The sequence below is a fragment of the Eubalaena glacialis genome, chromosome 12 (genome assembly GCF_028564815.1).
Source record: "Eubalaena glacialis isolate mEubGla1 chromosome 12, mEubGla1.1.hap2.+ XY, whole genome shotgun sequence".
NCBI lineage: Eukaryota > Metazoa > Chordata > Mammalia > Artiodactyla > Balaenidae > Eubalaena > Eubalaena glacialis.
Window position 1 is genome coordinate 27,631,986 of NC_083727.1, and position 27,952 is coordinate 27,659,937.

The 27,952-nt window shown below is 35.6% G+C and overlaps 1 protein-coding gene across 3 annotated transcripts; it reads left to right on the forward strand.

Moving 5' to 3' along the window:
- Positions 1–368: 368 nt before the first annotated feature.
- BCLAF1 (BCL2 associated transcription factor 1) lies at positions 369–27,945 on the forward strand. Of its 3 annotated transcripts, XM_061206947.1 has the most exons (13): positions 369–486; positions 6,774–6,877; positions 8,635–8,748; positions 9,596–10,504; positions 11,785–12,450; positions 12,590–12,759; positions 15,122–15,227; positions 16,335–16,419; positions 18,960–19,135; positions 20,238–20,418; positions 21,501–21,647; positions 27,349–27,561; positions 27,721–27,945. In XM_061206947.1, exons 3-13 carry the CDS (start codon positions 8,645–8,647, stop codon positions 27,724–27,726), a joined length of 2,763 nt encoding a protein of 920 aa, XP_061062930.1. In that variant the 5' UTR covers positions 369–486; positions 6,774–6,877; positions 8,635–8,644; the 3' UTR covers positions 27,727–27,945. The 3 variants fall into 3 exon arrangements, 2 of the variants coding, with proteins under 2 accessions (XP_061062930.1, XP_061062931.1); XM_061206948.1 differs by lacking the exon at positions 21,501–21,647; XR_009702831.1 differs by lacking the exons at positions 21,501–21,647; positions 27,349–27,561; positions 27,721–27,945 and adding an exon at positions 19,269–19,431 and having other exon boundaries at positions 20,238–20,309.
- Positions 27,946–27,952: the final 7 nt, after the last annotated feature.

Genomic DNA, 27,952 nt, shown 5'->3' on the forward strand with positions numbered 1-27,952 from the left:
CCTGGTCTGAGTTGGCCCCACAGAAAGCATGGACCAGACGAGCAAAAAGTGGGGGCGACAGAAAAGGCCGGAGGGTTCCCTCAACGCAAGGCAGAGAGGCCAGCGTACCCAACCGTGTGGACCGCCGACCTCACGGCCGAGCGAAAAGACCCCGCCCGCCGTCTACCGCCACCCTGGCGGAGGCGGCTGCTAAAGGCCGGAAGGCGGGGCCGCCAGATCATCACGCGAGACTAACCACGCGACTTCCCAGAAAGCCTCAGGAAACATCTTTTTAGCGGCCAGGGAGCCGGTTTAGGGCGGAGGGGTGGGCGGGGCCTGCCCATATATTTAGCGGCACCGGAGGCCACGCCCCAAATCGGAAGTGACGGAGAGGAGCTCGCGCGTCGAAGATACCTCTATGGTTTTCCTCCCGTGCTTGAGTCGGGAAATGGTCGCGGTGTAGTTACAAGGGAGATAAGTCCCGGGAACCGTGCTTCGGCGTGTCAGGTAGGCCTTGCGTTGCATTCAAATCACTCAAAGGGCAGTGTATGTCGAGGAGGAATGAATATTGTTGAATCTTTTGTTGGTAGTGGCGGGTTGGCGGCGACAGGAGAACCCAGGAGACGTTGCGCCGTTATTTATGCGTTTCCCGGTCAGCTTTCCTCAGGTTTTCGAGGCACTACGGCCCGAAAAGGTGGGGGTGGGGTGAGCAGCGAGAACGGTGTGTGCGCGCGCGCGCGCGCGCGCGCGGCGTCGAGCCTGGCTCGAAACCCACAGACCGCGCGGCCTTCTCATGCGCTTGCGCAGATCTCTATCTTCAACCTTTCCCCCATTTTCTCAGCCAGGACCTCTGTGCGCGCCCGACTGAGCGCTCGCCTCGCGCACGCGCGTTTCCTCCTCCCTCCCGCCGCCGCCTACGGCCCCTGAGGCGGCCCGAGGTACAACTTGTGTTCGCCTCTCCTTCGCTGGAATCGCCACCTTTCTTCCCGGCCTTTGGGGCTTTGATAGGATCACTGACGTGCAGCATAGTGCTTTGGGTAGGTTAGCTAACCCCTTTCCGCGTCGTTTCAACTCCTTTTCCCCAGCTTCACGCTCCCAGTCGGTTTACGCCTTATTTTGGTTACCCTACTTTGTCTTAGGATCCTGTTCCGCTCTTCAGACCCCGGCATCCGCCTCCGGCCTTCGGGGTTGCGGGAAAATTTTCTTCGGGGCTAATCTAATCGGGTCCCCCTGGTAACTCTGCTTTGAAGCGAAAGTGCACTCTTGACTGTAGGAGTTGGTGCCCAATCACGGTTTCCTAGTTTGGGCAGCGGGCCTTAGTCGATGGAACGGCCCCGCCACCCCCGGGCCTAAAGGGCAGTTGTGTGGTACCCGCGAAGCCACGTCCTTTCTGCGAGAGTTTCAGCCCCTTGTACCTCGTTAGAAATGTTGCAGCCGTGATTGGTACAGTTGGTGGTATACATGGAGGGGAGTGGTGAGTTGAGGTTAAGGACTTTGCCCTCATTTTAAGTCCGTAGTTGGCTTTATTTACTTTTAAGGTTTATCTCGTCAGAATCAAGCAGCAGTACTGGCAGCTACTTTTCGACATCAAAATTTTTTTTTTAATAAAGCATTTTAGAATTGAAAAAACTGAGACTAAAGGTGGAGGCAGATATGACCAAAAATGATGTACAGAGATTAGCTGCTTCAGACTTGTATCTCTTTGCAGCAGCGCCTTTAAAATTTTTTTGGTATTAAAAAGCAAAACAGAATTTCTCTCTCAATGTGAATTTTCCTTCCGATTGGACTGTAGTTGAAAAGAAGGGTTGGGCTGCAGGTCAGACAATAAAGAACCTTTACATAGGAAAAACCACTACCAGTTTATTTGCATTATTATGTGATCCTAGCCAATTTAGGGTAAGTAATCGAATCGAAGGATCTCACTTTAGGTGAACAACCTAAATAAAGCCTGTTTACTGATGGCAGTTAGCTTTTGTAAAAAAATACCACACTTTCACTGATACATTGTGGTAAACATTGAAATCCCCCTTGATTCAGATAATTAAAATGGTGGCCAAGGAAATTTTTTAGGTAGAGCTGATTCTTGACTTGGAAGAACAATAGTATTTTAGGACTTGGAAATAGACCTGTAAAAACTTGTCACTTGGTAGGCTCAGGTCTAGTTGAGTTTATTGAATGACTTATGTGGGCAGCTAGCTGTACTAGATTAACTATGTGAGTCACGACTTACAGAAATGAAGAAAGTCTTTTCAGTTCTACATAGAGCTTTGGATTGGGAGTTTCCAGAAGCTACATTCAAAATCATTAGTCGACCACTAGCTGAATTCTACTGTGTAATTTACAGTGATTTATTAAATAACAAGAAGTAGGTAAGGGAATCAAGAAGTCCAACTTATCTCTGGGTAGTAAGTGTAAATGTTTAGGTTATAGTTGTAGGTTAGGAATTTGTTTATTTTTCAACTCCAGTTTCTTAAACAATGGTCATCACTATTATGTCGCAGTCTTAAGTATTTAATGTTTTATTTGTCCCCAGGGCTGGAAAAAAACAATCTACAAACATTAATGTAGTAATAATACAGGCCTACATTTGTGTGTTATTTTGGAATTTTCAAACTCTTTAATTTTACTTGATCCAGTATTTCTCCTTATACTAGGTGGAGGCCAAAAAAGGTAGAAAACTTTTTAGGGCTACATGAACCAGGGATTGGCACACCCTGGTCTAGAATGAAGGTATTCTTTCTTTTTCTCAGTTCTATGCGTTTTTGTTTTTTTTTTAAAGCAGGCTGACAAGGAGCTGGACAAAGAACTAAAAATTTGCAGCTAAACCTATCATTTTTTAAAGCTTTTACTTGTGGAAATTTTCAAGCACAAAGTCGAGAGAATAGTGAACTGTTATCATCTAGGTTTAATAATTATCAGCATTTACCAATTTTAATATTATTTGTTTTTCTCTGTTTTTTAAAAATTTTTATTTCATATTGGCATATAGGTGATTAACTGTTGTGTTTCAGGTGTACAGCAAAGTGATTCAGTTATACATATACATATATCTATTCTTCAAATTCATTTTTTCTGGAGTGTTTTAAAGCAAAATTTCTTTTTAATAATGCTGGTTAATGCCATATCAAAAATATCAAACTTAAATATAGTAATCATTTGAAGCAAAATTAATAAACTGCAGTTAAGACTGTCACAGACCAGGTTTACCAATAATGATAGTTAACATTTGAGTGCATACCATGTGCCAAACTTTAAGTTGCTTACATTTATTAGTTCAGTTTGTTAATTTTAAAGCTATGAGTAAGTATTGTAATTAACCTTATTTTATAAATGTGGAAACTGAAGCTGGAAGAGATTAAGGTAATTTGTCCAGTGTTGGACAGCTAGTTAATGGTCAAGTCAGAATTTTGAACCTAGTCAGTTGGAGTAAGAGTCATGGGATATTAATTTTAGGATTATTAAAGATGTGAATAGCAATAATTTGTTTACAAAAATCTGGAGCTCAAATTCCCTGAGTATGCTAAAATTAAGACTCAAGTATGCTTGATAGGGTAACCTAAAGAATCTCTTCTGGAGGAGCTTCAACTTGTGTATTTTGTTGAGCCCAGTTGTCTTTGTGCTTTCCATCACTTGTGTTCTAGCTGATCATTATGTATTATTCCATAAACGATAAACTCTGTTAAGATATTTAAGAACTTTTATTTATTTTTGGACCTGCTCCATGGCTTGAGGGATCTCAGTTCCCTGACCAGGGATTAAACTGGGCCACATCAGTGAAAGCCCAGAATCCTAACCACTAGGCCACCAGGGAACTCTCTTTAAGAACTTTATTTAAAAAAATAAAGCCTGACTCATTCTCTTGTGTTCTTAACTGGTTGGTGAATCATTTGGATAAAGGTGCATGAAGCACTTTATTCTCTCTTTTTACAGTGTGTTAGTAAGTGATCTTGTTTAGAATAGAGGGAAGATTGATTTGACATTTTGAATTATATATGTAGGTTATGGCCACGTCAGGCACCTGTCAGGGTATCGGAGAGAGCACAGGAGATCTTGGTCAAATTCTGGATTAACTTTTTACAGTCTGTGACCATGGGCAGCCTAAAAGGGCAAACAAATCTCCTGTTTTTGACCCCAAATTTGCATTTCTTCCAGATACTTGAGCCCAAAACTTAGAATTTAGGGGCACCGTTGATTTTTCTTTTTCTATTTTTCTTTTTTTTCAATTCTCTGTGCTTCATACCACTAACAATCTGTGAGCAAGTACTGTTGACTTTATGTACTTCCAAACCAGATTCTGGATTTGCTTCTTTTTTCTTTCTTTATTGCTACCACTTTATCCAGGCAACCATTATATTGAACTTCAACCTTCTAGTTTGTCTCCATGTTGTTCTCTCCAAGTTGTTCATGCTCTACCCAGCAGCCATCTTAAATAATATGGTGTGACTTCCCTGATCAGACTTTCCAGGGCCTTCCCATTACAGTTAGAATAAAATCTAGACTCTTTACTGTGGCCTACTTACTGGATGCTATTTGATTTGGTCCTTTCCTGTCTCTCCTGTTTTATCTTATACTCTCTCCTTGATCACAGCGCCTGAACCTTCTTACTGGTCTTTTTGTCCTGAATTTGCTACGTTTGTGTCCTTTGCCTAGAATGTTTTTATTTTCTTGGGTCTTTGCAATGTTCCTTGTCTAAGCTTAGCTTAACTGTTACCTCTTTAAACACGGTTCAAGGACCCACCGTAGTAGTCCTGCTCTTCGCCTCTTGACACATCACTTTTTTGTTTTCTCTCTTCCCCTAGCTTGAACATAAGCTCCAAGAGAGTAGGGAACTTAATGTCTCACTTAAAGTGCTATATTTCCTACACTAGAATAGTTGTGCCTGGCTTGTGATAGGCACCTTTGTTGTAAATTCATATGAATTTTGAAAGCTTAAATTCATCTGAAAGATGGGGTTAAATATGTAGTTTATAAGATTATGAGGATTAAATCAGGTGATTTTATTTAAAGTCACCTAGCACAGTTCTGGGCACATGGTTGGTTGGTAGTTTAATTTGCTGTAATTTGTTGATTTCTGTTCCTCTTTAGTTTTTGGGAGGGCAGGGACCTTTTACAGTTATGTCTCCCATAATATTTAGCACAGTGCTTTTGTACATAGATTTCATTAAAAAAAAAAATAGAGGAGCAGATTACAGTCTTTGTACTGTCTTAAATATTAATATATTATTAAATATCAATATAATCTACATTATATATTAAGTATATTGTGTGACATTTTATATATGATCATTGAGTTCTTGGTATGAATATTTCAGAATATATTCATAGATTGTGAACAAAAATGTATAGCTAATCTACTAGTCTAACAGCCTACAGCCCCTTCTTCCTCACTGCTATTTCTAGTGTATGTTTTCTTGGAACTTCAGAAAATCATCACTTGGAGTAAAGAGAGATTTGGCAGTTGGTTCTTCTCTGGATATATAGAAATTAAAATTAGCCTTTTAGGATTGTTTGAGGGAAGTGTTAGCTAAAATGAGCCTTGTATCACTTCCAGCAGTGAATCAGTAGTATTGGACTTCTAGGTCAGCATAAAGTTTCATAACAACGCACCAATTTAGATGATGAGAGTTTTCCTCTGCCCACTTGGGGGATTTGATATTTTTAAAACTAAACATGCAAGGACTTTAGAAATCTTTTTGTTTCTGTATTCATGACCTTTTGTTTTTGCTAATTTTTATTTTGGTGTATTTCCCTTAGTTGCTAAGTTCCTATTCCTCCTTCCTATCTGAAAGCTCAGATCTCTTAATCCCCTCAGCTGTAGGGCCATGGGTATTTAGGGGACATTTTCTTGATTTACCAGTTTAATTTTAATTTCTTCTACTTTGTATTTTCATTTTCATTCATTTTTCATTGGATTGATAACTTGGTAAGATTCACAGATTTTCATATTGTTTTTTTTTCATTCAGGTTGGTTTATGAATTCCTTGAGTATAGGCATGTACGATGTTACATTGTTTAGTTTCTGCTCCCCTAGTGTTTTTTGACTGTTCTTTGCACATAATTGATAATCACTGAATGTTATTCATTAGGCTAAGTTTTTCAGTAAATACTGAAACTGCTTAATAGTCTGTGCAGAATTTAAATTTATTTGCATAGTAATGGTAAATTAGGAAGAACATTGGCTTCCAATAGATATTTGTTTCATCTACTGGCTGTTCTTTTATTGGAACATCTGTACATGTATCAAATTGCTTTTAGGCACAAAATTAGAATTAACTGTGATGGCTGTTACATGAATTTAAAAAACCAGCTTCAAATGAAACCAAACTGTATGAAAGGAAGTGACCAGGAGAGAATAAGATAAATAGCAGAGCACTAAAATAAACTCATATTGTAGTTAAGTTATAAACTATAGCATTATGAATACTAACTATAGATACATGACATGTTTTGATATACCAAGATGGCCACTTACGCCAGCCACTTTGGAATTTTCTGATAGGATGACAGCATAGCTTCTGTTTTCTAAAGCCCAAATTGCTAAAATTAGAATTCAGGTGTTTGAATTAAAGGTGCTTCAGTTTCATGATGCACTGCTGCGTTCTGATTGAAACAAAAAAAGTTAAGTTCCTTTAAGCTTTTGTGGTTAAAAATTTATTTCCTGAATCAGTTTCCCATTCCATGAAATATTTAGTGCCTTATTAAGAGTTTATTGCAGTGTTGAGTGTGATGCCTTGTAAACAGTGAATTTTTAATTTACCATAATTCAAATTCATATTTTTTTTTATCTTTGCTAGGAGTTTGAATTTAGAATTTAATTTCTCAGAACATTCTCTCCAGGAAGAATTTTACAGTATTTCAAAGACTTCACTTCACTGCTTGATCCTGCATAAAACCCAAGGTAAATAATATCCTTTTTTCTAGTTTTCAGTTTTGGCTTATTTAAGAAAGTGTGACTTCTGAACTCATGATTTAGACTGATTAAAAGTGATGTGGTCTGAAGCTCTTGGGGGTTTTCTGGTGGCTTGTATGAAGTAAGCCAGATTTTAAAAGTTAGTTTTAAGGAAAAGATTGTTATCTCTTCTGCTTCTAGGTTGTGTGCCTGCTTCTACTTCTATAAACACATCTGCTTAAAGACTCAGAACACACTAAGTTATTTAAAAATAAAACAAGACAAAATAACTCTGCTTATTTAACTATCTCCTTTATGCATGCAAGAGGAGTTCTGTGACTTAGCTTTTTTCCCCTTATGTGCATGTTAAGGTAATTAAAGTTGATTGCTTATTATGTGCTAAGCATTATATTAAGTATATTACGTGTATCAACTTGTTTAATCCTCACTACAACGCTGAGGAGAGTACTGTCTTTATGTATTTCTTAACTTACTTGGAATTAAGAGTGAGAGAAGACAAAGCTGGTATTTGTCTCTTTGAAGATAGATATGTTTTGTTTTGAAATAAATATTTGACACCCCTTGAATTTGTCATTTATGTGGTTTTTTGGTGAGGAAGTATGCCGACATCATTGTCTCCTCTATAATTCAGCTCATCTTAGTACTTTCGAATACTATTTCATAATACTGAGCAAAGTCTAGGTAGGTCAAATAAGTGCCTTAAAACATTTTGGTGTTAGGAGAAATGGTTTAAATATATGGCAATTGCAGGCTATTAAGAAAGTTTAGTGAGTTGATTTTTATGGAAAAAAATTACTTATTTTGTATAAGTTAGTGGAAATTTGGAAATAGTGTAGCAGGAATAAAGTTGGGAGGCATATGTATGTGTTTAATTTTGTGAAGAGTAGATCTTATAAATCATTTAGTCCTGTTGCTGATTTCTGTGAGGTCTGATTATTGTATTAGATACTAGGCAGTGTTTAGAAAAGTTAGAATACGGGTGCCCAAGTTCTCTTTTTCTTGTAGTTCCAAATTATCTCTTTCTTGCAGCAGTCTCTTCAGTTTATTCATCTTTTATCCTTTTTCATCTTCTCACCAGAAGGCTACAGGGTGAACTAGGCATTGTCACATAAGTCCATTTTTATTCTGCAGTCACGACTATTGAAAGCAGAGCCATGGCTCCAGCTGTTCAGACTTAGTGACCTTTATTCTACTAGGAGACTATCCATCACCATTCCAAGCAGTATTGTATACATGGAGTGGTCAATTTAGTCCCATTTCAAGGCCATAAAGCACTTATGATGGCAGTCGGGTAGGTTTATTCTATTTTTTTTAGTATTATGCCACTTTTATTTTCTCTTTTTCAGGTTCATTATCTGTAATACTCTGATGTTATTTATCTTTTTTACAGGAGAGGTAGGCATTTGTATTGGGCATGGAATAACATCTAACATGCTGCTGTAGTCTGATATCATTGCTCTTTCTGGCTTCTGCAGCTGCTGCCTTTTTGGATTGAGGCACATAGGTGGGGCAGTCCATAGAAATCTTCTGTTGTGTCTTCACTATACAGTACCTGTCATGCAGGTGAAAATACAGTTTTAGTTAGGGATAATTGACTGTCTTAGTACTCATGAATAATGATGAGTAATATCCTTTGAGAAACTTATGTCTTGTAAATTCAATTTGTATCTGAAAATAAGTTAAATAATTGAAACTTCTTCACTTGTATTGTGATTTTAACCTTTTTCGCTCTCTCATTTGTCTAGGAGAAAAGAAATGGGTCGCTCCAATTCTAGATCACATTCTTCAAGATCAAAGTCTAGATCACAGTCTAGTTCACGATCAAGATCAAGATCACACTCAAGAAAGAAGAGATACAGGTGAATTACTGTGCTTTTAATTCCTTAAATAATGGTAATAATCATATCAGCTAATACTTAGGAAGTGCTTACACAGAGTGTTACATTCATTAACGTGTTTTATTCTCAAAGAACCCTGTGAATGGATCTACTGTTATCCTTGTTTTAGAGTTAGTTCAGTGGGGGTCTTGGAATGTATTTCCCACAGATAAGCGGGAACTGCCGTAATGTTAAGAGATGAATTGGATAATGTAAGAATTATTTGGCAGTAAGCAGTCTTTGCATACTGTTTCATAGTTTCTGATTTCTGACTGTGAGGTCTCAATAGGTTTATTCTTTTGTTTAAAAATGATGAACTCTGGTTGTCTTTCTTTAAGTAGCATAGAAAATAGAGACCACAAGTTGAAAATAAAAGTGACCATAATTTCATTACGAATTAATACTTGTTTATGATTTTCCTGTGCTATTTTTCTAGGCCTAACTTCTTATTATGCATGCATTTAGCCAATGGTATTTCACTGGTGAATATCTTCCATGGCATTACATTTTCTTTTAACACTATCACTTTAAGTGCCTGCATAAAGGTACTGTAATTTGTTAGTGTGTCCTATTGTTGGTTGTCAATTTTTTCCCCTGTTTTCTGTGCCTTCATTCCTAAGTCCTTTATTTTCTCAATATTTATCTTAGAATTGAGATTTTCTTCATTGAAAACAGTAAACTTTTACTTTTGTATAAATGAGGGCTTTTTTAAAAAAAATACATTTTTGGCTTTGACACTTTATTTACATGTTATATTCAATCAGAAGTATTTGGGATTGTAGGATGTAATAGTTTATTTTTCTTGCATTGATATTTATTTCATTTTTAGTTCTAGGTCTCGTTCCAGGACATATTCAAGATCTCGTAGTAGGGATCGCATGTATTCTAGAGATTATCGCCGAGATTACAGAAATAATAGAGGAATGAGACGACCTTATGGGTACAGAGGAAGGGGTAGAGGGTATTATCAAGGAGGAGGAGGTAGATATCATCGAGGTGGATATAGACCTGTTTGGAATAGAAGACACTCCAGGAGTCCTAGACGAGGTCGTTCACGTTCCAGGAGTCCAAAAAGAAGATCCGTTTCTTCTCAAAGATCCCGAAGCAGATCTCGCCGGTCATATAGATCATCTAGGTCTCCAAGATCATCCTCTTCTCGTTCTTCGTCCCCATATAGCAAGTCTCCTGTCTCTAAAAGACGAGGGTCTCAGGAAAAACAAACCAAAAAAGCTGAAGGGGAGCCCCAAGAAGAGAGTCCTTTGAAAAACAAATCACAGGAGGAACCGAAAGATACATTTGAACATGACCCATCTGAATCTATTGATGAGTTTAATAAATCAGCCACATCTGGTGATATTTGGCCTGGCCTTTCAGCATATGATAATAGTCCCAGATCACCCCATAGTCCTTCACCAATTGCTACACCACCTAGTCAGAGTTCATCTTGCTCTGATGCCCCCATGCTCAGTACAGTACACTCTGCAAAAAACACCCCCTCTCAGCATTCACATTCCATTCAGCATAGTCCTGAAAGGTCTGGGTCTGGTTCTGTTGGAAATGGATCTAGTAGATACAGTCCTTCTCAGAATAGTCCAATTCATCACATCCCTTCACGAAGAAGCCCTGCAAAGACAATCACACCACAGAATGCTCCAAGAGATGAGGCTAGGGGACGATCCTCATTTTATCCTGATGGTGGAGATCAGGAAACTGCGAAGACAGGAAAATTCTTAAAAAGGTAAGAACTAAGAGAATTTAGATTATAATATTAATACTTCTGTTCTTTGAATTCTTTTTGGATTTTAAGACTAAAGATTGCATTGTGATGTGTATTTAGCTATTTTTACTCATGACTTTTTTCTTTATGAGATAATACCAAGTTGTTTTTACTTACATGTTGTTAACTTTGGAAGTGAAGTGTTCTAATAAATGTTTATGAAGCTAATTCGTATTCCTCCTTTTCATTTTATCCATTTTTAGTCCAGAATTCAGAATATAAGTGAGAAATTGAGTAGCATAAAGCATAACTAATGGTTAACATGTTGTAAAAACAGTAAAAAAATATAACTAATGGTTAACATGTTGTAAAAACAGATTAATTTTATAAGTGTTAGCTTATTTTGTTCTCTTTACCATTATAATGTGACCTACATAAATAATGCAGTTATATTACATGTTCTTGTGTGGTATTATAAACAGTCCAGCTGCCAGTTTTTAACGAATCTGCCTGACTGTAGAAAAGATGATAAACGGTATTTCTTACTCAAGTAAACATTTCAAAGAGATACTTGGTTTGAATTCTAATTTCAAGCATTGCTAAAGATTACTAAAAAGCTTAATGAAAATGGGTTGCTAAGGTAGTGTGATTGACTTACAAATGAGGGAATACTGCAAGCATGCTATTTATGGTTTAGTGCTATACAATCTAAAATTAATTTTCTTATTGAACTGATACATAGTTTCTACTTAATATTGCCGGAAGTCATCATTTTCTACTGCAAAGTATATATGAACTATTTTGTGATCTAGATAGACTATTAAATATCTAGTATTAATTACCTTGAAGTCCACTTTTTTGAACTCTTATTTATATTAGATAGGTGAAATAGTCTGAGATTTTGAGTATAATCATAAGTAGAATTTTAATAGATAAGTATATTGTTTATTAGTGGTTCTTAGCCTCAGAAATTAAGCTGTGTTGTATGTTCTAGAATCTCTGTGGAAATTTGGATTTGTTAGTGCAGAATTGTGGACTATAAATACAACAGGTTTTTGAGAATGGCTTTACTTATTTTAAACTTTAGGAAGTCTGATATGTAAATTTATTTAAAAACTCAGTACGTAAGCTGTATGGATGCTTTTAATGCTTTTTAAAAGTGGAATCTGAAAAAGCACTCTTCAGTAGGATTTTTTCCTCTTATTACTGGTCCTGTGATATTGGGAAGCTCAATTAAGTATGCAAGTGATCTGCAATGAATGCAATCCAGAGTTACCATCCTCTTCTTTGCTTATTCACAGGTTCACAGATGAAGAGTCTAGAGTATTCCTGCTTGATAGGGGTAATACCAGGGATAAAGAGGCTCCAAAGGAGAAAGGATCAGAGAAAGGGAGGGCAGAGGGAGAATGGGAAGATCAGGAAGCTCTAGATTACTTCAGTGATAAAGAGTCTGGAAAACAAAAGTTTAATGATTCAGAAGGGGATGACACAGAGGAGACAGAGGATTATAGACAGTTCAGGAAGTCAGTTCTTGCAGATCAGGGTAAAAATTTTGCTACTACATCTCACCGGAATACTGAGGAGGAAGGACCCAAGTACAAGTCCAAAGTTTCGTTGAAAGGCAATAGAGAAAGTGATGGATTTAGAGAAGAAAAAAATTATAAACTTAAAGAGACTGGATATGTAGTGGAAAGGCCTAGCACTACAAAAGATAAGCACAAGGAAGACGACAAAAATTCTGAGAGAATAACAGTAAAGAAAGAAACTCAGTCACCTGAGCAGGTAAAGTCTGAAAAGCTCAAAGACCTCTTTGATTACAGTCCCCCTCTACACAAGAATCTGGATGCACGAGAAAAGTCTACCTTCAGAGAGGAGAGCCCACTTAGGATCAAAATGATAGCCAGTGATTCTCATCGTCCTGAAGTCAAACTCAAAATGGCACCTGTTCCTCTTGATGATTCTAACAGGTAATCCACATTGATACCTAATAATCTGTGGGTGGTTAGTTAATAATCCAGTTAATTATTTTCTGAATGTACTTCCCATTTTCATATTCAAACCAATGGTATATTTTGTTTGTATGTGTCTGTTACCGATATGCTCCAGACCTGCTTCCTTGACTAAAGACAGGCTACTTGCTAGTACACTTGTCCATTCTGTCAAGAAGGAGCAAGAATTCCGATCCATCTTTGACCACATTAAGTTGCCACAGGCCAGCAAAAGCACTTCAGAGTCATTTATTCAACACATTGTGTCCTTGGTTCATCATGTTAAAGGTATGTTTAGTATGTTTCTTATCGGGAATTAAATTTCTCTTGCAAGTAAAAAAATGAACAGCTGTGTGTAATGATTAATGCACCCCAGGGCTAGCAAGTATATGTAGGCTATTAAATTTTTGGAAAAATAGCAGTACATGAAAGAGATAACAGTCTGGTTAACGTTAAGACCTATTTAATAAAGTGATTTTTAATATTTAATAAAGTGATTAAAATGCTAAATAGAATTAAAACATACCCTAAAAATCTGTATCATGATAAAACATGACGTAGATTTATACAATGCTAAAAGTCTTTTTGAAATGTACCGTAATACTATATTTGAAGTGCAGGGTGCTTACAGATTATCTTTGATTGCATGCGTGTGACTTGTATTAATGTACTCTTGGCATGGATTTATAACAAAGTGGGGCAGTATCGTTACTATTATTTATTAAGAATTTCTTTTTAACTTTTAAAGGAACTTGAAACCAGTGGGGAAAAACAGTATTAATTTCCTGTGTTAATTTTGTATTAGTTAACTTGTTACAACATTTGGCTTTTTTATATGATAAATAAACCAGAAAAAACGTTATTAGGATTTTTAAAGGGGAAAAAAGTTCAAGAAATTTATAAGTATGTTGGATAAGTAGTGATTCTGTGAATAGTGACTGATTAGGATAATAATTATGACATTTCTTTAGGTCCTAGGGTTGATAAGGGTGTTCATTTCAACTGAGTAGTGATGTTCTATTTTCACTAGTATGTAGTTTTAGTTTCAAAGTTACTAATAATTTTCAGAGGTTTTAGCATGTGACTTTTTGGGCAAATAGATCTTGTTTTTATTATTTTGGTTTTGTGTTTGAAAGGCAGTTTACTTTGAAATAGTTTCTTACCCAGGAATCTCCATGGCTGTTGCTCTGAAAAGCCGTTTTTTGAAGTTTGTCTTTGGATGTGAGAACAACTCATAATAGCTGAAACTTGCCTTTAGCAAATTCTTTATGCATTTGATATTTCAAAACAGTGACTAGTTAATGAATTTCTTTTTGACTGTAATTATTTAAACATAGTAACAAAAGAGTTTTGTTATTTGGCTATAACTAGGTTTGTGAACCAGTTTATGACCATATTACTGTGGTGCATAGAATATGAAACGTTAACATTTTTTCTTTTTTCACCTTTTTTTGACCTGTCTCCACATTTTACAATTTATTGGTGAATTTTGAGATCAGGTTTTGATAAAATTTTTCCTTTTTCGTTTTCTTTCTTTTTTTTTTTTTTTTTTTAAAAACTGTAGTTATGTTTCATTATTCGTATTGTGCAACCGATCTGAACAGCTCTTACTTAATATAGAGCTGAAAATGCCCAGTGATGTTTTCTTTTTCATTGTAACTAGGTCCTGGAATATGTTTTGAAATGGCAAATCCATGTTTCAAAGTAAAATAGCTGTTGAAAGATACAGGCAAAGTTGAATCTTCTGTCTTCCTGGCAAAAATGGCATAAAAACTGAGTTGCTAGCTCAAATTCCTGGGTTTCATGGAATTATGATTGAGGCACTACCCTTGTAGTGGCCGTTTCAAGTTTTAATGATTGGTTATGAGACATGTGCTGGATATTGGGCGGTAAGTTGACACAGATGTATGTTGACCTGTTAAGCAGATAGCTTGCTTCATAATGTAACATTTCATGACTTTATACGTCTTTCTATATTACATCTACAGCATATTTTGAAATGGTTTAAAAACTAATCAGTATTGCTATTACTAATTTTAAAGTTGTTGAAAGAAAGACAAGACAATAATATCAAATGTGCTGTCAGGTTTGCCAAGATGCCAGAGTTTTGGAGTAATTGATTTAAAAAATATTTTTCCAATTGAAATGGCAGTATTCAGTTTTTTCTTAAATCCAGTTTTTGTTGTCAACATAGTTCTTGCTGAAATACTTTGATCAGCTTACTAAAACTAGCTGTGTAGTTATCGTAGCGTTTTTTGTTTTCTGCAAATGATTACTTGACGTTAACTTCATTGGTTCATATTGGCAAGGCTTAAGGACGTTCACATATTATTGTTCCTTTTTGTTCTGTTTGAGGAAGTGTAGTGCATTATTGAAATGGAATTAGAGACTCAATTTAATATATTTATTGTTCTTGGACTATATGCAATATTGACAGGGACCTGTGAGGAACTTTGCATCAGTTACCTGTTGAGGTACAAGAAGTACAAGGGACAGGGTAGGAGTTCTTTGTAACACTTGGTTCTCTTCTGCTAGGTTTCTTGAGTATTTTTATTTTCTTTTCACCTGCTACATGCCCTTCTGTCACAAATGAAAATCCCTCTTAAAAGAAAAGATATCTAACTGGGCAGTGTTTCTCCTAAATCAACAGAGCAATACTTCAAATCAGCTGCAGTGACCCTAAACGAGAGGTTCACTTCGTATCAGAAAGCCACTGAAGAACATAGTGCCCGGCAAAAGAGCCCTGAGATACACAGGTAATGTATACTGGGCGTGTAAAGATGATGTTTTGATAGGAAGACACTGTTTAAACAAGTTTATGTTGGAACTATAGACAAGATATATGGAACTACATGGATGTCATGACACAAATGAACTTTGATTTATAGCTTGAATAAATATATTTCCAATCTTGAAAAGTTTGTAATTTACTGTTTCTTCTTAATTTTCAGTTTTATTTGGTTTAAACTGGTTGTTGGAACTTAAAATACTAATTCTTATCACTTGCCAGTATGGAATTAAATAGTTACCACATTTGTATGTTGGGAGGGGGTTGGATGCCTAGAGTAAGTAACGCTTGAATTCGATTTACTTCCAGTAAGTTTGTAAAATAAAAATGCTTGGTGAAAGGTAGAATTGTTTTTCATGAAAAGATCGTGAACGTTGACGTCAGACGGTTATGTTCCAGTCCTTGCTCTTTCACTTAATTGCGTTGTGATAAAAAAGTTATTTAATCTCTTAACATTAGTTTTTCCCATCTACAAACAAGAATAACAGTGCCTGTTTTACTGACAGTGCAGGGTGGTGGTGACAGTATTGATTATAAAGTATCTAATTCGGTGCTTAATACAAAGTAGGTATGGTTTTGGTGGTCACTGGTGAAGAGGCACTGAGAAGATGAAACTGACACTAGCTTAAAAAGGCAAGGAGAGGCACAGAATAAAACTAAAGATCTACTGAATCTGTAAAAATACTGGAGATACTTAAGAACAAATAATCCTATTTGTATATTCATTGATACACAATGTATTATAATTGTATGATGATTAACACTTAAAATGATAACATCCAATTTAATCAAAACATGTTTTCCCTTTTTTGGTGGTTAAAGTAAGCTTGATATCTTAAAAGGTCAGGCTTCATTTATATATAAAAATTTGGTTGAAGCATTTTAATTCATTTCTAATAAATATAGTTTTTATTTCTTAATTATTAGGAATTAGATTAATAATCTTGCTTTGCTAAATTAGACAACTGGGAGAGAAACAACTGTCTAGTATTTTCTTTACAAAAAGGGACAATTTTAGGAATTTGTGGAACCATAAAGTTAATGTGACTACAAATAGACTTTATTTTACATTAAGGAGAATTGACATCTCTCCAAGTGCCCTGAGGAAGCACACCCGTTTAGCAGGGGAAGAGAGAGTTTTTAAAGAAGAAAATCAAAAGGTATGTTTTGAATGGACCTTTTTTTTTTTTTTTTTTTCTCATGTTAACTTCAGCTTAGTTAATGATATTGTACTAATAAGCATAGTCTGTTTAGGCAAAATGTTCATGGATATCATCTGTCTGTAACTTGTAAATACATTATGTATATATTTATGGTAGTGTGTATGGTGTATTTTCCTAGAAGAAATTAAGCTGACACTGTACTATATATCTAAGTTAAACCAAGAATAATTTTTTTAAATGCTACTGAAATGAAGAAACTAGTTCTAAGAAAAGGGCAAAGAATCAATGAGTAGACAAAGGAAAATTATAAAAGCAAAGATACAAATTATATTAGGGTTTCTGTTAGAGGTGAAATGGATGAGCCAGAATAAATATTCCTTGATTTATGTGTGCCTAAATTAACATCTCTAGGTTCTTCACAGAGAGAACAAGAAGTAGTCTCCATGCTACTGGGCATTTTTGATCTGGACTAAGAAATAAGCATTCTAAGAACTGGTTTACAAATGAATATTTGGAACAAAAACTGTGTCACTGTTTTTGTGGATTGGGGGGAAGAATGCTTTTAAACTTGAGAAAGGAGTCTGTGAATGACTGGAATGACTGGCGTTGGGGTCGGGGGACTCTGAGTATGGAATTCAGTCGTTAAGGGACTCTGATTAATTGATAATTTGAAATTGACATTTTCTAGGTAGATTATATGACAGTCCATAAAAGTCTAGTTGAAATCTGGAGCAAGGTTAAAAGGGAGCAACTGTCTGTTGTAGTGAAAAAGCTAGGGAGCTTGGAAGCGTATTGCTTGGTTCCAATTCTGGCCATCACCGAGTACTGTCTCTGTGATATTAGGAAAGTAATTAGCTTCTTGGACATTGGTTTCCTAATAGGAAGAGTGAGACTACATCTGTTTTGCAGAGTTGAATAATTGGGATGTTATGAAAACATTGGCATTTTTATTACTAGAAGCTGTTATTAATGGTTGTAATATATAACCATTTTAATTAGGCATGCTATTAATTCATTAGATAAGAAATTTAGAGCTTAGGACTTTGCATGGGGCACATTAATCTTGGAAAACCAGATTCTGAGAAGTGAATGCTAATTTTGGCTTTTACTTGCAATACCTTGGGTTCAGTGTTGGTTAATTTTGTTTTGCCCACAATTTAGTCTATTCTTGTACTCTGACAGAGTATCTTCCTTCTCTCTTGGTTACTCAGACCGATTCTGATCGAGAGGAGGGAAAATAGTGGTAACTAATGGAAGGACAAGAGGATATGACATTGCTTTTTATCCTTTATCTTCCTATCTGAGTGAACAATTAACATATGTAGTACTATATAGTTTATATATATATATATATATATGTATGTGTATATATATGTGTATATATATAGTTTGGCCTTTACAAAATACTTTCACTTAATCTTGTTACTTGTGGACTTGGTAATAATGTATTACTAGGTGAATAGGAAGGTTTTTGCTCTTGATTAGATTTTTCTTGTTACAGTGGGAGCAAATAGGTGAGTAGCTGGTATCATTTGGAGATATATTTATAGTTTTATGAATGTTTATGAACATTATAGCTAGACTTCCCAGAGTAAGTACTTCTTATTGTTGAATACTAGCAAGGATGTCCACATTGCTTAGCATCTTACTGATGTATAATTTTTCTTCATTCCTAGATGCCTCTTTTCCATCTTCCTAAATTATATAGTATTTGAAAAAGCAATGGAACAAGAAGGAGGTGAATTGTGACCCAGTTAAACTAATGTCCGTTGCAATACCTGAATTGAGAAAGGGCAGTATATGGCCCAGATACTGAGTACAGGATTGGGAATAATATCTTTCTGGCTTTGTTTCTACCCTTGTTCAACCTCAGTTGGTTTCATTAATCATATTACACTTGCATGTTACGGAAATTACAGAATACTTAACTTTTGAAGTGGTTTTTATTGGGTTGGTCAAATTATATGGGAAGAGCTTGATGACAACGAGGTTTAAATAATGAGAACCATTACTTTAGGATCCCTTAACTTTATAGGCAGATGGCTACACCCACAACTGAGTATAACCTCTATCATTGTTAAACTATATAAAAAACCATTTTGAAGGATGAGGGATGATAATGAGGATGTGCTGAGTGGAAAAATAATTGTATCATTTTACTGTATGAAAGTTTATTATGAATTGCTTTGAACAAAAAGCATTGACATACTACGACATTTTCAAGATGATTACCTTTTAATAATTTCCCCAGTCTCATTATACTTGTGTACACAAATGTTTAGTGAAAACATCAAGTACATTTTTAAAGAAAACTAAGTATGGAAGTAGTATGTTATTCATTCTTTTCTGATACTAAAATGCCAGCTTAGAAACTGGCATAAAATTTGGTCGTGTGTATGTGTATATATATATATATATGTATACACACACACACACACACACACACACACACACACATGCATACATACACGACATATATATGTATTTTTTTCCCTATTGTTTCCCTGAAATCTGTATTTTACATCTGTCTTTTATAGGGAGATAAAAAATTAAGGTGTGATTCTGCTGATCTTCGGCATGACATTGACCGTCGGAGAAAAGAAAGAAGTAAAGAACGGGGGGATTCCAAGGGCTCCAGGGAATCCAGTGGATCAAGAAAGCAGGAAAAAACTCCAAAAGATTACAAGGAATACAAATCTTACAAAGATGACAGGTAATTGTTAAAACTGTCTGAGTTAGGTTTTAGCTTCTAATTAGCCTTTAATAATTGTCAGCTTAATTGCTTTCAATTTTGACTGTGTAATCGAATGTTTAAATTTAAACAATTAAAATTATTTGTTTTACAGCAAAAATATATTTGTCTTTTACACGGCTTATGGTGGATGAGGACAAAAACTTTGGAATAGCAAGCTAACACTGAAAAAAAAAATGACAAATTAATGTGTCCTATTATCCAGGCTACATCAGGAGGTTGGACTTCAATGCAGTGCATTTCTAGAAACAGTTTGTGTAAGAACTTTGGTTCGTTATGCTTGATTCCGCACTTTTTCAACTCATAACACCCAGAGTACAAGAATTTTAAACTGATGTCTAGTGGTTTAACATGGGAGAGATGGGGGGGAGGAAGGACTAGTTTTTTTGAAATGGCAATTTTCAAAGTAATGTTTCCATGGATACTGTTAGAAGTGGTAAGAGTTATCGCAGGTATGACCTTTTCGGGTGTTGCATTAGAATCATGTAAAATTGATCATCATAGAGTCAAATAAATAATAGGAATACTAAGAAGTATTATAGATAATTGTTTTCCTTGCTGTTCATTAGGTAAATGGTGGATTTTACTTGTGTTTTTTAATTTATGACTGGTATTTGTAATGTCATATGCTTTTTTTATTTCAATAACGGAGTTATGGCCTAAACGATATCAACTGTTCTCACCCAGGGTGTACAAACTGCATTCATTTTGAAACATGGCCTTAAGACCATTCTTACTTTTTCCTACTCTTCTCTTCCTTTCCTTAAAATAAAAATAAGTTAAAAATATTGAAGAACTGAACCTTATTCTTGACGTTTCCAGACTGCTAGTTTCTAACTGGCATGTCATACCATGTTTTTCAGTAGTGATGTAAAACAAATATGGAAGGAGAATGGAAACAGACTATGTCAAAGTTTAACACCCAATCATTTTAGTTGCATAATAATTTTAATAGGGGATAGTTTTTTTGTCTTGAAAAATATTCCTCTTATTGTAAGATTCAACAGGGTCTTTTTATCTTTTTTAAAAATAGCACACATTTTTTGTTTCCTTTATTTTGCAGTAAACATAAAAGTAGAGAGCAAGATCATTCTCGATCTTCATCCTCTTCAGCATCACCTTCTTCTCCCAGTTCTCGAGAAGAAAAGGAGAGTAAGAAGGAAAGAGAAGAAGAATTTAAAACTCACCATGAACTGAAAGAATACTCAGGCTTTGGAGGAGTTAGCCGACCACGAGGAACCTTTGTAAGTAATAAAATTATCTTTGATCATTTGGTAGAACTTTACTTAAGAGTACTATACATAAGGAAAGTAAAATATACGTTTTAGACATTGTCTGTTGTGTGAGTCATTACTCCTATAGGCTTGAAAAATAAAATGGTATTTGATATATCGTCATTAAGAAATGCCATTTAGGGGGAGTGAGGAAGGGCTGGAGCTGGGATGATGCTTTCTTTGTATATGAAGTAAAAAATGTTTTTGCCTGATTTTAAAAAAATAAAATGCCATTTTGAGATTTAGAAGCATTTATATAAACTAGATAACTTTTCTTAACATTGGAATCAGTAACTGTACATAGTGCTTAGAGACCCAAGAGTCAAGCAAAGTTAATGATTGAGATCCATTTCTTTAATCACTTAGTTCTTGAAAAAAATGTCTTGAAACAAACAAAAAAATCCATATGTTCATCTCTGTATTGACAGCTATTTTCATTTTTGCCTATTTTCTTCAAGTTCTTGTTTATCCGTGTATCAATCATAGAAATTATCTTATTTTTTTATTCTACATAGCATATGCATTATTCCCATGTTTCCATAAATTTGTTACAATTGTTAATTTAATGACTTCATAGTAGTGCATCTTCTTGACTCTTTAATTTCTAGATTCAGATTCCTACCTTGAGCAAGTATCCAGTTGGTTATTAGTGGGGTTCACTAATTAGATCATTTGGGAAAGAGAAGAGCTTTGCCTATATGGTGATAGGTGTAGTTGAATACTTGGGATGTTAGTGTTAGGAATTAGACAATTCTTTTGACTAGTAGAAGGGAAACAAACCAACTTGATTATTTAAAAATTTTAGTTCAGGCCTTGAAAGTGCAGTATTCTGACTGCACTGTCAACTAATTAGGTTGACTGCATTTCTTCTTAAGCTACTCAGCTTTCAGTAGGCAGAATTTTTTGCCTCCTTACTGGCCTCAGTGGCCATGAAGTTGAGATTTAGGAAAGAAATTAGGGAATGTTTTTTGTTACTGCAGTAAAATTAGAGTTTGCATGTAACTTAATACCTCTTGATTTCATTACTAAACAACTTTGTTAATGTTAATCAGTTTCGAATTAGAGGCAGAGGAAGAGCCAGAGGAGTTTTTGCTGGGACAAATACTGGTCCAAACAACTCAAATACTACTTTTCAAAAGAGACCGAAGGAAGAGGAATGGGATCCAGAATATACCCCAAAGAGCAAGAAGTACTTCTTGGTGGGTGTTAGAAATCTCTATTTATTTGGTTTGCATTAATTTTCAAAGCATACTGGGTGAATACATTTGAGTACAGGTATCCACTACTATGAGAAGATTTCACCATCATATAGGAAACTTTTAAAACAAATCATTACCCAGATGATTTTGAAGTTTTGAAAATGTGGGTCCCTTTAGTCCTGTTTATACTTTATTGATATCACCTATGGGCTGATCAGGGTAAAGTAAAAATATACCTGATTTGATAGCCACATTCAGAGAAGAACAGTAACTTGTTTCGTATCTGTCTATAAGACGGTAAAAGTTGTAGAAGCTTCTCATTAAGATTTACTTTTCATCATCGCAGCTATTTGTTTAATTGAAAGACAAGGAGAAGAATTCTTTCACAGTACATGTAATTAGGGTTCTCAAGAGGCTGTTAACTTTTATTGGAGTAAAAGGAAGATGAAAAATTACATTATGGAAAAGTTGCTAGATACACATTAATTTAGTGCTTCCTTGTGATGCTCTTCTCTCTGAAGTAGTTTTATAAGGGATGAAGCCAGAGGAGGTGGATCCTGAAAGATTCTCTAGGTAATGATGGAAATTTTCTGCACCTTGGCATGGGAGAAGAGGGTTTTTTCCCTGTATTATAGAAACTTGAGAAAATACCAAAAACTGTTACCAGAATACTCATCTTTGTTATAGCTTCTCAGGGAAGTCATGTTTTAGAGACTATTTCTGAAGACTAATTGTTTTGTCAAAGCCAGGAGGAAAATAGTACTGGATTATATAGAAATGTGTCTTTCATTTGGCTTTTTGTGAATATATTTGAATAAACCTGAATGACCATGCCATCAGCTAAATTAGAGCTATAGAGCTGTATTCTGAAGTAGATGTATATTTTGTTTGAAGAATGAGCATTGTAGCTGTTTCAAAAATTAATTTCCATTTGCCTCTTTTTGGAGTACTTTAATGACCAAGAGTCTGAAAAAGTTAAGCATAATGTTTGCACAACATATGTTCCTATGAGGAGAAATTTATGCTTGAGTTGACAGTCTGGAAAGTGAAAGGCATTTTATTCAGTTACAGAAAAGTTTAAAAGACCTATCTCCTTTTTGATTTAAGAATTTATGAATAGACTGCTGTTTATGCTGTGGATGGAAAGATAAATATGATTTCAATTCTTGGCTTAAGAGACCTAGTAATGGAGAACATTCTAAATACATATGGTGGATTTCCTCCCAAGGAGGAAATGGTGGATTATTGCAAAGGAGATACTGATTAGGAGAGACTTCGTAGACGATTTTGGATTGAATCTTGAGCTTAAAAGATGAGCAGGTGTACTCTAAGAAAGCAGGAGTGAAACATCCTTAAATAGAGAACTCCAATACTCAGATGGCTAGGTGATTGGTTTAAGTTTGGGAAAGTTAAGAAAAAGCAGGAGCCACATTTTGGAAGGCCATAATACTTTAATAAATTTGGATGTTAAGCAGAGTTTGGAAAAGCATGGTTGTGACAAACAGATCCGGGAAATAATTGTTTGAACTAAGGGGCTATAGGTTTGAGAAGAGTTTAAGGAACATTTATGAAGGCTTATTCAGGGAGCCACTAGTTGGGTGTTGGTAGTGAGAAGATGGAATCTCTCAAAGATAGGGAATAAAGGGGAAAGCAGCTAATTTGAGGTGAAGATTAAGTTCTGTTATTGAAGTGCCGGGCAGAAATTAAGTGGAAATGTGCAGTAGGCAGTTGCTAATGCAGATCTAGAGAGAAAAAAGTCTAGGAGCCATCATATAGTCACAAAGCCACAGTAAGATCACCCAGTCAGAAGAGGTTAAAAGGCCAACCTTGCGAAGGTGGGGTGAGGAGTGAGTGATTGTAAAAATGCCAGACAAATAGAGCAAATGTGAAAGGACAAAAAGTTAAGAGGGAAATGAGAGGTGAACAAGTAGATAGTAATTGTTTGGCACCCTTAAACATTTTACGAATATTTAAGTTAGGCCAGACCTTCATTTTTCTATGGTGTTCTTTCAGTCTCCAGTATCATAGTTTTTGTCTTAAATTGGGACATAATTATTTTTTATTGGCATATAGCTAGGCGTTAGTTGCACTAATTAAGAAGAGTGTTATTTAACATTTTATATGTTGCTATTCTGGGTTATATTTTAAAATCTCCATTTCTATATAAATATAGACATACACGTGCATTTGTCACAGACTAATGTTCACTAGAAGTAAACTTAACACATCACATTTTTTCTTATAAATCAGTTTCCAAAATTAATTATTTTTGTTCTTAATGAGCTATTGGAATGACAACTCTGGTTTTTACCTGGGAATTTAAATATTTTGCGTAGTCTGAATAGGTCTGACTTTTCAGACAGCTGGTGTTGAGAATAGAAATACTTAAAAAATTTTGAGACTAAATGAAATTGAAAATTATAGATTCCCCTAGGTTTTGACAAACATGGAAATTTTGTCCACAGTAATGAAACATTTAATACTTAGTAATAATAATGGATAGCATTTATTGAGCATATACTATGCTAGGCACCATTCTAAGTGTTTTACATATATGAATTTAGTTTCATGCTTATGAAGTCCTTTTGAGGTAAGGTCATTATTCCACTTGTATAGATGAAAAACGCAGAGGTACAGAGATTGAGCAGCTTGACCAAAGGTACATGGCCAGTAGGAGTGGGGTCAGGATTTGAACCCATGCCTTGGGCTCCAGAAGGTTCTTAAAGCTCGTATCATTTTTCCTCTAGTACTGAGTAGTAGTAAGATTTGTTGCATTCTTAGTAGTAAGATTTGTTGCATTCTTAATCTGAAATTTTCCTTCTCAGAAGTTTGATTTATGCAAAGACAAGGTAATGTGTTCAATAATAAGTATTCCAGGAAAGATAATAGTCTTCAGAACCTGAAATTCTCTGGAGAGGTGAGAGTATGTGAAGAGTTGGAGCAAGTGGGGAAGTACTAAAATGGGCAAGTTCTCCATGTTGAGTTGATGTCATCTGAGGAAGAGAAAATCCCTTGTGGGAAAGGATGTTTGGGTTGGCCCTTTAATAAATTCACTCTTTGAAACTTGATCATTCTATAGAGAAGAGATCAGAGGATTCAGAAGGTCTTGGTTCTGATATGGCCTCCTTTGTTAACATATTGTTGGCTGTGTATTATAAATATCTAACATCCTCTTTGTCATCTATGAAGTAACTAATTTTAATTAGTCTGTAATAAGACTAAAATCTTGGATGTAAGTATTTGAGGATTAAGAGTTAGTATCCTTAGGGACTTCCCTGGCGGTCCAGTGGTTAGGACTCCGTGGTTTTACTGCAGGGGGCATGGGTTCAATCCCTAGTCAGGGAACTAAGATCTCGCATGCCTCTTGGTGCGGCGAAAAAAATAAAATAAAAAAGTGGGGCTTCCCTGGTGGCGTAGTGGTTGAGAATCTGCCTGCCAATGCAGGGGACACGGGTTCGAGCCCTGGTCTGGGAGGATCCCACGTGCTGCGGAGTAGCTGGGCCCGCGCGCCACAATTACTGAGCCTGTGCGTCTGGAGCCTGTGCTCCGCAACAAGAGAGGCCGCGATAGAGGCCCGCGCACCACGATGAAGAGTGGCCCCCGCTTGCCACAACTAGAGAAAGCCCTCGCACAGAAACGAAAGACCCAACACAGCCATAAATAAATAAAAACAAATACTTAAAAAAATAAAATAAAATAAAAAAGTTAGTATGCTTAGCATCAAAATGTCGCTTAGGTAGCTGCCAGGATACCCTCTGAAAAATACAGTGTGATCTTGGAGCTTTTGTTTTCTTTAATTTCAGATGATTGTATATTTAAAAGTAATTGCTAGTTTAACTGTAGTGTCTAGCTTTGCCACTGCTTTTTCTGTTTCAGCTCTTAGCTACCTCATATGGTAACTATTTACTGTCACCAAGATACCTAGAAAACGTATTCTGTGGATGATGGGCATAAGGGGCAGTGGAAAAGATTGACTCGGTGGCCTTGGGCAAGTTACTCACTTTCTCTGTGCCTCAATTTCTTTATATCTAAAATGGGGTTAGTAACAGTATTTTACAGGGTTGTGAGAATTAGATGAGTAATAAGCACCATATAAACATTATCACCACCATTGATTGCTTGCTTGTCAGGCACTGGGCTGGGCACTTTTTTACAGATCATCTGTGTTCCTTCAAGGCTATCTCTGGTTTTTTTAAATGAGGAAGTAAAGTCACACAGTTTCTGTTAAGATTTAAACCCATGCCTCTGGCTTCAATGGCTGTTTGCTTCTTCCTACAAATCCATGGAATACTGTGTAAATACCACAAACAAGAAAGCATAAAGGCTATATAGAGTTAGTTGTGTTAATACCAAAAGGGAGCCTGAAATTATGTAATTGTGTGTGCATATTATTTTGAGTGGCAGACTATTTTAAAAGAGTTTATTTTGGGTTTACAATTGAACTTTCTGACATACTGAAATTTACAATTTTGACAGTTCCTAAGTTCATTCTTTGAGGCATGCACACCTCTGCCTAGTTATCTTTTATTGGTTTGATAAAGCTAGATTATTAGAAATGGGTAAGGGCTCTTTCATATAGTCTGTTAATTACATGTGTGAACTTTTCAAGTCATGCAGGAGGGTGATCTGTATTACATGAATATGCACAAAGGCACATTGCATGTTTTGAAAATGTGTTCATATTATGTATTTAAAAAGTTCTAGTGACTTTTGGACAGTTGATCAATATCAGTACTCCATAAGTTGTACTTATGTATGTAGATTGTACTTGTGTACAGTGTATGCAACATTGTTTGCATTATGCCTGTTGTCTCATAAAGGGGTGTCATTCCCATTTTTGTAGGTACGAACTTAAAAGTAAGTTTGAGGTGGGCAGCAGTTAAATTACATTACAGGAGAACTTTGGCTTTTTGTTTTGTACTTTGGGATGTAATACTCTTCTGCTTATCGACAAAGTCAAGTACTTTTCAATTTTGCAGATGTTTTGATTAAAGGAACAATTTGAAACTTGGGGAACATCTGTTTTTGGATGCCGTTAATGAAAAATTAAGGTTGGGCTGTAATAACTGCAGTATTTTAGGTTAGTGAAGAAGAAAGAAGTTGAGATATTACTCTAGGGACCACGCCATCATGATTTGGCTTGTGAAGTTTCCTTGCCAAGAAGACTGATGTGTAATACACATTGATTTAGATTTAAATCTCAGTAGGATTTTTAAAATCTGTTGCTATATGTAAACTATAATTCTTATCACCTGTTTTATTTAGTAAATGTTACTGATAATGTAATATTTTTATGCTTTGTCGCATGTTTATGACAGGTAATTTTTTTGGGAAAAATATCGGTTATTTTATCATTTATACACAGTAGATTAATAAGTGGACTTTGAAATAAAAGCGGAAAGCAAAAAAGTAAAAGTTTTGAAAATTGGCAGTAATTTAGCAGTTGAGATTCTCCAAAAAAATTGGGCAGCTCTCAAATGCTTGGGTTACTAAGCAGTAGGATGTAACTGTTTGCTTTCATGATGGAGTATGTTTTTGTTGAGAAGTTCAGTTTTATTGGTTTTGTTTTGTGTTTTAGAACAGCACCAATCTCATTTACCCAATCTTCAGACAATTTATACCATGACTTATGATTGGGGATATGATCATCTTCCTTACAGGGAAGACGTTTCATTGATGATTGTTTTTAACCTTTCTGTAGCATGATGACAGAGATGATGGTGTGGATTATTGGGCCAAAAGAGGAAGAGGTCGTGGTACTTTTCAACGTGGCAGAGGGCGCTTTAACTTCAAAAAATCAGGTAGCAGTCCAAAATGGACTCATGACAAATATCAAGGGGACGGGATTGTTGAAGATGAAGAAGAGACCATGGAAAATAATGAAGAAAAGAAGGACAGACGCAAAGAAGAAAAGGTAGAAATTTCCAACTTGTTAGTGATTCTTACATTTTCTTATGTATGGGTTTGGTGGGCCAGTTAGTTAATTATTTAATTTTTAGGAACAATGATTATTTTGGATCATTTTCATTCTTCATATCTTTGCTAATCTTTCTCTCTCTTTTTTTTTTTTTAGGAATAGTAAATCTGAAGTGAGATTGCAACAGAGAACGGAACTTGCACCCACCATTTTTTTACATGATTTTTGTTTTCAAATAAGAATGTAAGCATTTTACTTAAATTTTACTGTTTGCAAGTAGTCTAGAGAAATTTTGTTTTAAGTCTTCAAATATCCTGAAAAATAGTAGACTGTATGTTGAAAATTGTACTGAAATAAAGTAGAAAATTGTTACGTACCATATTTGTAA